The following is a 13583-nucleotide window of genomic DNA, read 5'->3' as shown; positions in this document are numbered from 1 at the left end:
ACTAAGGCAGAGCAGATTCCTAAAGATAGTGGGGTCGCTGGACCGACAGGAAGACGGCCACCCGCAGAGGCAGCAATGGTGGTCCCGGTTGGCTGGGGTGATATAAGCATTGAAGCATTGAAGCGACTTACCTACTCATGATTACTATTTACTCACAAAGCTTTAGTTGTCTTACACGATGTATATACTGTACCAGCATGTATTAGTGCATTTAAAGCGAAATCACTGTCCCTAAATTACAATTACGCAAACATAACTAACCCATCAAGCGCCAATCATTTTATTTCACCTACTGTCACTTTGACACTCACGACATGTAACTTGTGCCCTAGTCTATGTTCCCTGTTGGCAACCTAAATAATTGTTAAAATGGCAGAGAAATGATTAATCCCTATTTTCCACGTATACCTAGCTCAAATGACGATTTAGCCATGTTGAACGACAGTTATCTTGTTGCATTTTATTTAATTTCACGCTGACGACACAACTGTTTAACCACGCTTGTTAAAAATTATAAAAATTTGTGCAGACTCTCATGCCACTGTTATGCCAATGTGTATCTTGAAATACGCTGTTGTGGCGTCTGTTGATTCCTTGTACCCTCCTGCACAGCAAAAATAAAGAATTAAAAAAAAAAAAAAAAAGTTAAGACAAAGAGAAGAGAGAAGGAAGCAAAGGGCAAGGCAGTCGGAAGCAGGCTAAGAAAGAAAAGCAGAGTGAGAGTGAGAAAGAAACATTCCTTGACACTTAGCTACCTGAGAATATCTGATGAGAAAATATCTACTTAAATGGTAATTATACTGGCTTCATTTAATTAATTTAAATTAATTAAAATGTTTCTAATAGCATGATATATGACTGGATAAATCACGATCAGATTTTGATATTCAGAAATCTTAGTTACTAAAGAATATATGGTTATAGTATCCCAATCTGCAGATGGGATTAATAATAATTATATATATTAATGTGATTATTATCACATGATAGCATATCGTGATATTTATCCAGGCGTATTGATTTGTTCTAAAATAAGATAAAATATCTTTTTAGGCAAGTTAAAATTCTGCTTATAAAACATGGTAGATTTATTTTATTTGATGGTTCCAGGAAATGACTAATGAACTGGTTTAAATGTTATTTTATTTAAAATTACATAAGAATAGATCTTAATTACCTAGGAGGTCTAGCCAGCATTGAAAGGGTTATTCTAACTGTCAGCTAAACTTTTACGACCTTACGCTGCACTCTGAGGAATTCTGTTCTCTGTGTGAAACTTTTTCTTTGTCTCTGTGAAAGACAGTCATAAATCTTGTCTTAGCCATTGGGAGATGTTTTTATATTACCATATTGTATTGCATACTCATGTTATACTGAATATTCATTGATTATTGTCACGCATGTTACTTATTATCATTATTATTTAAATTGTCACAATAAATTGTATCTATTTTTATAACAAATTGTGATTTTATTGATATGGAATACATTTCACTTACACGATAACGATCTTTGGGATCTGAGAATTGAAATAGTGGGCAATTCTCAAATGTTTACTACTATTATTATCCCATAAACTGTCCCACAAAACACACCCTGTAACACTGCCTCCATTACACAAACACACCAACACTGCGTCCACTACACAAACACACTGCAACACTGCGTCCACTACACACACACCCGGCAACACTGCACAAAAACACACTGCAACACTGCATCCACTACACAAACACCCTGCAACACTGCACAAAAACACACTGCACCCACTACACAAACACACTGCAACACTGCGTCCACTACACAAACACACTGCAACACTGCGTCCACTACACAAACACACTGCAACACTGCATCCACTACACAAACACCCTGCAACACTGCACAAACACACACTGCCTCCACTACACACACACCCGGCAACACTGCACAAAAACACACTGCAACACTGCCTCCACTACACACACACAGCCGGCAACACTGCACAAAAACACACTACAACACTGCCTCCACTACACACACACGGCAACACTGCACAAAAACACTGCAACACTTCGTCCACTACACACACACTGCATCCACTACACAAACACTCCCTGCAGCACTGCGTCCACTACACACACTGCATCCACTACACAAACACTCCCTGCAACACTGCATCCACTACACAAACACTCCCTGCAACACTGCGTCCACTACACACACTGCATCCACTACACAAACACTCCCTGCAACACTGCATCCACTACACACAAACACACTGCAACACTGTGTCCACTACACACAAACCCACTGCGTCCACTACACAAAACACACTACAACACTGCATCCACTACACAAACACACACTGCAACACTGCATCCACTATATACATACTAGACTGCATTGACTTGACATCCGTGTGGGTGGAGTTGGGTGGGCATTTTTGCCGGACTCGGGGGCAAGCCCTAGAGGTCCAGGCCTTGATCTGTGTAATTTCTTATGGCGACCCTGCTGGGACATTAGGTACATCTGATTATTAATAAATGAATAGCTGATACTATGGGAGGGCACAATAAGTCTCCGCAGCCATCTAATATTTTATTAATTGGTCCCGGGGTGGGGGGGGGAGAGCTCTATTCGTTTAATTTGTTACGTTACTGACAGTGTGTATTGGTGTATAATGCTTGAGACAAATAATGGACATAAACAAGTATTTCATCACGATAATTTTTCTTTTTTTTATTAAAAAAAATTAGAATTGTATTTTTCTTCCAGATTTTTCATTTTCTTTATTCCAATGTGTCGGCAGATACAGCATGTGATATAGAACCTGAATTAGGCTGTAACCCCTGCTTGGATAGTATCACCTTCCTGACAATGCACTGCAGGGGTTAAAGGTGATTGGGTTTCGCTATATTCTAACACTCCCGGGCGGGCGGTACACAGGGGGTTAAATAGGTTTGTTTTCAATGCAAACTACCGTAATGACGTTTTCTAATGAAATCATTTTCCATTTAAAGAGGAGCTGATATTTAACTTCGTTAAGGTGATCTATATTACCCTCTAGCAGTGACCGCACGTTCTGCACAATCTGGTGTTTAATTTGATGATAAAAATAATGTGTCTGACCCTCTAATTATTATTTATATAGCGCCATCAGATTCCGTAGCGCTGTACAATGCACACAGGGCGGCAGGAATGTGATAATCATCGTTAGTTATTAACATTCGTTATTGCAACATTTTGTATTTATTGAATATTTTCCTGATATGACATGTTTACCCCCCATGGCATGTTTGCAAATAAAGTGAAATTTGTACAGAAATGGGGCAATAAATGAATACATTTCATTCCTTAAGCGTTATCTCCCAGCTTTGGTAGATATATTTCCTATCACATTATATCTCTTGGTTTTACTGCTCTGTATAAGATCCTAAACTAGGACGCATAAACCCTCAATAAACGTAAACAATTGCCATTTAGCTGCACGTTTATTACAGGTAACCACACTGTGGGCTATTCCGGTAGTGGACGACATGTCTCAGCCAGTCCTGTTCCTTCCATTGTGCTCAATGGGAACAGATCAGTGGGAGTGGCCAATGCACGCTCAGCGCAGGCACGATTTAACCCCTTAAGGACACATGACATGTGTGACATGTCATGATTCCCTTTTATTCTAGAAGTTTGGTCCTTAAGGGGTTAAAGCTATAAATACTACATGATTATTAGTGTAGGGCTGTATGTGATAAATACATGGGAGAACTGACGGCACAATTTAATTACTAGCAGGCAAAATTAAAAAAATCACTTCAGACAAGCGGAGTACTGTGGGAAATGTAGTCTCGACATCCTGGGCACCATCACTGGGATAGGACATTGGAACCCAGAATTCGCTCTTTAGAGACCATGTTACACGTTAAAGCCAGGCCGTTATTCTATAAAGGTTAACGTTGCATTTATCATTGTAACGTCATAGTAAGAAACTACAATATATTCTTTATTGGCCGCTTTACAGGCTGAATCTTAATGAAAAATTTGCATATGGTCCTTCGAAAATTCGCTAAACTTGCAGAGTCATTAAAAGATATAAGATAGGGAGGGCTTTGACTTTTGTACACATCGAAAAAAGGCAGAATACGGGAATAGAGGGAGCTTGGCCGTCTTGTATGAGCAGTTACTAGTGACTGGCAATGCATTGTGTGCGCGTATGAAGGTCTAAGGATGCGCTTACGGTGTCTTCAAAAGCCTCCGATTTGAATCTCACGGCTCTGGGAGCAGAACACAGGAAATTGGGGAATTTGAAGGGAGACTGTGTCAGCCGGGGACCCCCCTTCTGTCCCTGGACACGTCCCCCGGTGGATCCAACAAGTGACCGTTTAAACATGTTTCAATTTTATCATCTAACAAACGTTCTGTTTTGTAGTAAAACAATTCTTAATAAGTCCGGTCTGTGATCACATCAATCATTTTCATGCAGCTGCCAGCAGCCATTTCATTAACCAACCACAAAACGTATCTAAATATCTGTATCGTTTATTTTCAGCCTTCCATATACAGTACCCCAAAAAATATGTTTCTTTTTATTTTAGATTTGAATTGTGAATTTACAATAATGTAAAAAATATGTTACATAAAAACAATATATAATTTTTTAACAAAATACTTTTTGGTAGCTAAAATACTGAGAACCGAAATGCATTAACGCTGTTAGATGACCACATGTAAAATGAAATGATAATCTCAGTGAGCCAATATTCTGATAGATTGATAAACTCAAAATGGCCTCCACAGACCCAAAATGGCAGTTAGTGTGTACCCCCCAATGATCTGAAAATGTTCCTTAATTGGACAGGAATCAGATTGTGTCTCTGTGCGTTCAGTAAATTCGGGCAGGAATCCAGCGGTGTTTAGCCCTTACTCACACTCCTACGGAGACATCGCGCCTCATGTCAGCTTGTTAATGCTTTAATTAATTAAAACGAGCACATGTACTGGATCGTGATTATACGCCCTTTAATGTGAAATAGATTTCAAAGCAGGAAGAAATTAAAGGGACACTATAATTTAATACATAGTTTAGCACTATGTGGGCTTTTTTTTAATAGTCAATAAATATATTCATGTACACGTTTTCATACCTTCAGTGTAACATATATTTGTAATGTCGGCAGAATGGGAGGGAGAATACTGCTGTGTTTTCGCCTACGAGTGCAAAGAAAATCAAATCCACAATTAAAATCTAATATATGTTCCTGCAAGGCATTGCAAAAATGAACCCACGGATATATAATATATACGGTATATATGTTTGTGTCTGTTCTAATATTGATAAAGAGCCGTGCCCAGCCAGCAATGTCCAAACTTGCACCAAATGATATTGCTAATGGGGGCGCTTACTGATTGGATCTTTTACAATTAACTGCTTCGAGTTTGCTGCGCCATTTGTCTGACTCCGGTCACTGCGTTATATTAGACCTTAATCAGAGAATCAAACAATCTAAAAATGGGATCTGCTCTGTCTGCGGCCATTCCTCTTAAATGAAAGATCGCTGCAGATGCTGTAAAGCCTGTGGCTGTGCAGCAAGTACAGTAATTCTACGCTTTTTAAATATATGTGTGTATATTATATATATTACATTTCCACCCTGTTCCAGGAACATTCCAAGCACTATGACCACTTCAGCCTGCAGTAGTGGTTATGGTGCTAGGAAGGCCCTGGTGTTGTCCCACTATAAGGATTTAAAACTGTTCAATTACGGTATCACAACTTACCCCATAAACCATGGCTGATCCATGATCGCTCTTATTGGGTGACCGCGTTCTACTGATGTTCTCAGTCAATGAGCTAGCCAGGTCTTCCTATGAGTAAACATAGGCTGAGGAACCTGGCAGCCAGGGGACCCAGGTAACTTGTCAAAACATATTAAAATGGTGTGACTACTTACTGTGAGATAGTGCCAGGGCCCTCCTGACACCATAACCACTACAGTGGGCCGCAGTGGTTATGGTGCTTGGAGTGTTTTTTTATTAAAAGCATATATGACACATAAGAGATGCTTGATGTGGTTTACAGCTCTGTCACAGACATGGTCACATTTCCAAGTGGTAATCGATTAGTCCAGCCTACATGTAGCTGAGAATCATGGGAGATGTAGTTTAGTTGGAGAGCATCATGTTACTGCACCCCGACCCCAGACATGCGCAGTTTATTATAAGTGAAAATCTCAAGCTGCCCTTCTGTTTTGGGACCTGCAGCTTTTATTCCCAGGATGGAAAGAATATATCTACTCACAAGAACAATGTCAAAACGCGGCTAAGAGTCTTGGGAGTCTATAACCACTTTTTTTGTTTTCATTCTGTATGTGCGTTCCTGGAAGTAAATAGTCGAATCCTGTGGCTTCCTGTAATAATCATGTGGCAGGATGGAAAGCAATGGCGGGTATATGTGCTTAGCGATAAATGCTGATTTCACCCGGCTAGACAGACTCTCGTATAAACTTATATCGTTAACATTGTACTAAAAACAAACAGCACAAGATTAGAAGACCCAATATGGGTGAGGAACACATCCGTAAAAACATAAAACTTTAAAAAGTTACAAACTGTACGTCACTTTCCGAGTACGAAAAGAAACCACTTATTCATAATCGTAAAAAGAAAAAATATTTTTGGCGCAAAGAGAACGTAAAGACAAAGTGTTGTGGTGGCGCACTATTTGGCATGCACACGTGGACATTCCTTTAGTAAGGGTGTGAGCCCTCCTTATTTTCATTAATCCACCTGTGGTTAAGCAGTGAGCATCTCAACCATCTGCAAGTAGGAGGTAATGTCTGAGGATCTCATTAACTGTCTCGTGATCTCCGAGGGGAACGCTTCCCTCTGAAGCCTGAGCTGGCTCCCTTTATCGCTAAAGTGGGGACGGATTGGAAACCAAATGATACATTTATTTTAGTCATTTGTTTTGTTTTTTTGTCTTTCCCTGGTTTTAGCACAGGATATGCTGCCAGACAATATAATGTTATAATAATGGGAGTTGCAGTAAGCAGCAGTTGGTTTGTCGATTCTTATAAAGGCGTATATGGCTGCTAATCACTAAAAGGCCGTCTGAGCATGATAGGAGTTAGGCAAATTGTTCTAACTTCCTAGATAAATGAAGTAATCAACTGAAGTGATTACCTTGGACTTTGTTGGTTTATCCAGAATGTATGACATGGGATAGTCACCTTTTAATCACCTGCTGAATGACTACAACTCCCATCACACACGGGAACTCGGCCTCACCTGGAGATACTGGAATTTTATGCCTGACACATTTAATTGGTCGACGTGGTTAGATTGTGCGGTGCACCGTCACTTGGAGTGAGAGATCATTCTCTGGTGTATATATGAGGATAATGGGAGTAAGAGTCAATAAATTTGCACTTATTTACTATCATTTCATTTCCTCTTGCCAAAATATATTGACTGCATCACAACGATTAAATATTGATCCAAACTGATAGAAGGCAAAATAAACAATTTTAAATTGATTGCTATTTCTTAATAAAATATTCCTTCAATCCAATCTCTTCTCTCAACCTACAGTCTAATACTGAATGGATATACTTCATATTCTTCGATCACGCCAATATACTATATACCAGCCACACCCCGCGTTCCTGCCTACTGCCGTCCTATCTACAGAAAACTTAATTAAAAAAAAAAAAGGGCTTTGTTTTTATTTTTTTCTTAACCAATGAGCTAAAATTGTATTAAGACCCTGCCAATTGGAGCCAGACCTCCATGTGAGGCTTTGACTTGGACCTCGGTGCAATCTAGCTGGTAGCATGAATTAAAGCCATCTTCTGTTATCATAACTCCCTGTAGACGCTCAGCACGTTAATTCATGGATTGGGTGGTCTACCTGTGTGTTGACCTGTTTGGCACAGGGAGGTTTAATGAGGACCTCCACGGCTGCCGTACAGACTTCAGACTCAGCGCGGTGGAGGCCGCCCTTTACTTAAATTTAGAAATAGCAATTTATGGGGTCTATTAATATTTTGGCCTAGTCTCCATTTTCATGGACCTTCAGGGCTTCCATATACTTCGCCATTGAGTTTATGAGTAGAGTGCCGTCCAGTGTCGTCCTCTGACAGAAGTTTTATCCTGTGGCTCGTCACGTGGCATCCATCTTTATTTCAAAATGGAGGTTGCACATGTTCTGCCAACTTGCCTAGAATAGCAACTCTTCATCCCTCCCCCCTCAAAATCCTCTCATAGAAACTGTGCAATTCACAGAGTACCAGCCGTTGGCAGCCATTTTGCTTTCATGGCAGCCATCTTCTTTAAAGACCATTTTCTGAACTTTTTTTTCTCAGTTACAATTTTGTTCAGTTTTGACGAGAAACCAACCAAACCTTTGGAATATTACATGGAACTGAAGCAGCTAAAAACATCCCAAGCCACAACTGATTGTCTCCGACACAGTATTCTGTCATTTCTTGCTTTGTATATTTATATATATATATATTTATGTATGTATACACACACACACATACTCTTTATATATCTGCTTCTTTTAAGTTATTTTCTTCAGATCCAAACAGTGATAAAGTGATGTTCGTCATCAAACAAAAGAGGAAAATCCAGCAATTGGAGCGCGTGAAGTGGGTGCGAGGCTGCTCGGTGGGCGGTATATAGGGTTCTGCTGGGTTGGAAGGCTGGGGGGCTGCTGCGGTGTGGGAGTCCGGCTCGGTTTGGGCCTGTACAGGCTGCCATGCTGGCTGTTGTTGGGGATAATACAATGTTCGCCGTCCTCTGGTTCCGTCTCGCTGTAATTGTAGGCGTGAGCCCGAGAGATTCCTTTCTGCTGGCGTCGCCATGAATTGTAGTACGTGGGGTCACTGATGTAATGGTTGACAAATGAATGGGTTTTCTGTTGGTTTTGATCCACTTCGTATTCGCTGTCACTTCCCTAGAGACATAAAAAACCAAACGTTATTTACAGCACTGACCAGAACGGACACGTAACAGTGAATCGTATATTGAAGGAAAACGATCCCAGTGAAGGATTTCAGAGACCCCCAACTACAAGGTGAAACCCCCAGGCAGCACTATTTTCCTAATGACGGATTTAAAAAAATATATTTATATTAAATTTTTTGTTTCACAATAGCTGGGATTTCAATACATTTCTCTACCTGTCCAGCAGTTGTGGAATTAACACACATTGTTAGTGAAGCCCTGCCCTGCCTAAGGCTGATGGGAGTTACACAGTGCCTCTCCCTAGCCCCTCATTCAGGATATGATGCTTGAAAAGGGGCACTTATAGTAAATTTGATTCTGTTTGCCCTGAGGTGGAATAACTAAAATGCCTTTAAATGTGGAACTTGGAGCCACTGAATCGCCAAACTGTGCTTTTTGTTATTAATAAACTAATTAACTACTACGTTTATTAGACTCTGGCTGCCGGCTGTGTATCTAGAATCTGGAGAGGAAGCTGCGCTATGACACAAGGAATCTGGAGAGGAAGCTGCGCTATGGCACAAGGAATCTGGAGAGGAAGCTGCGCTATGGCACAAGGAATCTGAGAGGAAGCTGCGCTATGGCACAAGGAATCTGGAGAGGAAGCTGCGCTATGGCACAAGGAATCTGGAGAGGAAGCTGCGCTATGGCACAAGGAATCTGGAGAGGAAGCTGCGCTATGGCACAAGGAATCTGGAGAGGAAGCTGCGCTATGGCACAAGGAATCTGGAGAGGAAGCTGCGCTATGACAAGGAATCTGGAGAGGAAGTTGCGCTATGGCACAAGGAATCTGGAGAGGAAGCTGCGCTATGACACAAGGAACCTGGAGAGGAAGCTGCGCTATGACACAAGGAATCTGGAGAGGAAGCTGCGCTATGACACAAGGAATCTAGAGAGGAAGCTGCGCTATGACACAAGGAATCTGGAGAGGAAGCTGCGCTATGACACAAGGAACCTGGAGAGGAAGCAGCGCTATGACACAAGGAATCTAGAGAGGAAGCTGCGCTATGGCACAAGGAATCTGGAGAGGAAGCTGCGCTATGACACAAGGAATCTAGAGAGGAAGCTGCGCTATGGCACAAGGAATCTGGAGAGGAAGTTGCGCTATGGCACAAGGAATCTGGAGAGGAAGCTGCGCTATGGCACAAGGAATCTGGAGAGGAAGCTGCGCTATGGCACAAGGAATCTGGAGAGGAAGCTGTGCTATGGTACAAGGAATCTGGAGAGGAAGCTGCGCTATGACAAGGAATCTGGAGAGGAAGCTGCGCTATGACACAAGGAATCTGGAGAGGAAGCTGCGCTATGGCACAAGGAATCTGGAGAGGAAGCTGCGTTTAGTAATGTAGACCATGATTAAGGATTGCACACGATTGGTGGGAACGTCTCTTTCAAACCTCCATTCCTTCACACGTTTAATGATGTGTTGCAATGCGCAGTGAGCCCATGGAGATGTATTTTTATTACAGTACGCCGGTCTCTGCGCGGAGAGCTGGGGATTAACTGTATGGGAAGCATTCCATTAGCTGCTCCCTATTTGCCAAGGTGTGGTCTGTTTATACAGTCACTTTGTAATAAACACGGCTGTTCCCAGGGAAACAGCATTTTCAAACTAGCATCAAATAAAGGTCCGGGCTGTGACAGATTCTGGGCAGATGTCCGTTGGCCGAATTGCACTGTTCTCGTGACACCTTAGTTAGTCTGGGTGCCCTCTCGCTACACTCCTGTGGCCGTCGCACTAAATGTCATAGGTTAGTTTCAGGATTGGTGTCTGCGGGCGCTGCCAGCCTGCCTGATCCACATCTCTAGATAAATCTGAGGCCGCAGAAAGGAATATGGCTCCATGTCCAACAAACTGCTCTGTTTGGGTATAAACGCCAGCACTCTATTTATAGTGCCCATTGTGTCTGACCGGCAAATGCCACCTGGTCTACAGGCTTGGCAACCATAGGAACCCAGCTGCTGCAGACTGGCATCAGGGAGGTGGATTGTATGTGGCAGTGGTATCATCACGGTCTAGTGCTGGCAGAAAATAGAGTAGGGCAAGCCACGTGTGGGAGGTGGATGGGTACAGGTAGAGAGAGAGACAGTGTAAGACATCAAAGTGGCAGAGGAAATGGGGGTATAGAGAGAGAGACAGACTGGCAGAGGTTATGGGGGAGGTGAGAGAGACAGACGGTCAGAGGTTATGGGGGAGGTGAGAGAGACAGACGGTCAGAGGTTATGGGGGAGGTGAGAGAGACAGACGGTCAGAGGTTATGGGGGAGGTGAGAGAGACAGACTGGCAGAGGTTATGGGGGAGGTGGGAGAGACAGGCGGGCAGAGGTTATGGGGGAGGTGAGAGAGACAGACTGGCAGAGGTTATGGGGGAGGTGGGAGAGACAGACGGGCAGAGGTTATGGGGGAGGTGAGAGAGACAGACTGACAGAGGGTAAGGGGAGAAGCGACCGAGACTGTTTTCCTATGATGAAATTATATGTGCTATGCTTAGAACGCTATGTTAATAATGTATAAAATGTACTATAAATATCTCTCATCCTAGCGAGGAATGTCATGTGACCATGCGACTCTGATCCAAATAACAGCAATGTGCCAATGGATGCCAGGCATTGTCAGCCTTCGCACCCTTTCTACATGTTATTTACATTGTACGTTACACTGTGCGTCGCTGGTCACATTCTTATAGCGGAACCGAAAAACAAACTATATGTAAACTTTTCTGGAATTTGCCGCAGTTCACCGTTCAATCAATGAACCCTAATTGTTGGATATTGATATTGTTATTTGTCTGCCATTGTTTGCTCCCATTTCTCACGGATACAGACACTCTGTTGGCGCTTTACACAATGACAGCGATTGTCACCATGAAAGGTAATCTATCGAGGTCTGTGGGAGTGCCCCATATAACGCACTTTGTTTAGGGTGTGACCGGACCCAGATATAATCAATAGAAGATTTAACGAGGAAATATTACTGTATGGCACACAAATCAGGTATACTCGAGACAGGCGGCACTCACGTATTCCTTTCAGCAATTAACAAAAGTATTTCTGAGAAGGTGACAGATGTCAATAGAGAGAATACAGAGAGACAATATGTCGGGAGGAAACGGATTTCTCTTTGTGAAAGCTAAGCCGGTTAACCCTGTGATTGCAAGCAGGGCTTGTGTCACCTTACTAGCAGTCTGTTACAGGTTGTACCCGCAATGCAAGGGTTAATGACCAAGCAGAGACACCTGACGTGCTATTTACCTGCGCAGAGCAGTGTTTGACACTTTGTGATGTTAGGATTTAGGAACTGGAATGTGACCTGGTGATGACTTATTGCAGGGAATGTAGGTTAATGGGAGAACCAGGACGGCTGACAGGCCTCAGCCACTACTTGGCATTTGTAGGAAAATGGCACCGTCTAGGCAGGAGTTAACATTAAAGGGAACCTATAGTGCCAGGAACACAGTTATTTTCCTGGCACTATAGCTCCCTATAGTCACCACTTACCCCCACCGTGGAGCAGAAGGGGTTAAAAACCCCTTCTGTCACTTACCTCAAACCAGCGCCGATGTCCCTTGGTGCTGGCTCGGTTCCAAGAGACCTAATGCGCGGCAATGACCACGCTCACATTAGGATTTCCCCACAGGAAAGCATCATACTGTGCTATTCTGTGGGTTTTCCAGTGACCCTGGATGTCCTCATGCGTAGCATAGCAATGACCAAAAGTCTCTTTACGACCAGGAAGTCCCTCTATTGGCTGTCTGGAGGAGTTAACCCATTAAGGTAATTATTGCCGTTTTTTAAAAACTGCAATAATTAGCTTTGCAGGTTAAGGGACCAGGGACACTTCACCCAGACCGCTTCGATGAGCTGAAGTGGTCTGGGTGCCTATAGCATCCCGTTAAGGGACACTCCAGACCCATAAATCCGTTTAGGTTGCTGAAATGCTTTATGTGTGGAGTGTGGTGTCTCTTTTTCACTTTATAAAATGTTCAGATTTCAATAGAAATTGGCACTTTTATAAATTAATCTGGTTACACCCCCTGGTGAACTTTGAAAAATGAGAAGTTAAAATTTGCTGAGAGTTGTCCTTAGAGATAAATGCTATACCAGAAACACTGCATAGAACTACATCCCCCATAATACTTTGCCAGCTCCACTTTTGGCCATCCCATGTATATCTCTATACCTCGGCTATCCTACATCTATTAATAGAGCGCGTTATCGATCTCTGACTGACACAGCACAATATCAATATCCTGCAGAATCCACTGGAGGCGAAATATGTATTCTATACTTACGGAGTAATTGGTGAATTAATGTTAAATTATCAGCAAACATCGCCCTGATCGAGGATTGCAAACAATGCCGAATGTTATCGGGGAAACAGTAACTCTTTGAATACCAAGAGTGTTTAATGTTGCTATGGCATGCGTTGGGCACGCCCCGGACAAGGGGGTATATATTTTTTTTAAATGGATATCCGTGAACATGACCACGCATTTAAAGATCCCCTATCTCATTGCTGATGTTATGGAGCAGGCTTCGCTGGTGCGAATCACATCTGAAATGGCCCCGGGGGATATAAGAGTTTAAGTGAAATGATAATGG

General features: G+C 42.4%; 1 protein-coding gene across 4 annotated transcripts in view; it reads right to left on the bottom strand.

Annotated features, from left to right (window-relative positions):
• Positions 1–7750: 7750 nt before the first annotated feature.
• SDK2 (sidekick cell adhesion molecule 2) overlaps positions 7751–13583 on the bottom strand; it is a 393871-nt gene continuing 388038 nt past the window's right edge. For all 4 annotated transcript variants that reach the window (XM_063456338.1, XM_063456340.1, XM_063456339.1 and 1 more), the window contains one exon: positions 7751–8935. In XM_063456338.1, coding sequence (XP_063312408.1) covers positions 8588–8935 — 348 coding nt within the window. In that variant the 3' untranslated portion in view covers positions 7751–8587. The remainder of the gene's footprint in view (positions 8936–13583) is intronic.

This window comes from Pelobates fuscus, chromosome 5, assembly GCF_036172605.1.
Source record: "Pelobates fuscus isolate aPelFus1 chromosome 5, aPelFus1.pri, whole genome shotgun sequence".
Taxonomy (NCBI): domain Eukaryota; kingdom Metazoa; phylum Chordata; class Amphibia; order Anura; family Pelobatidae; genus Pelobates; species Pelobates fuscus.
The sequence above is the reverse complement of the archived record's forward strand: the minus strand, read 5'-3'. Positions and strand labels throughout refer to the sequence as shown.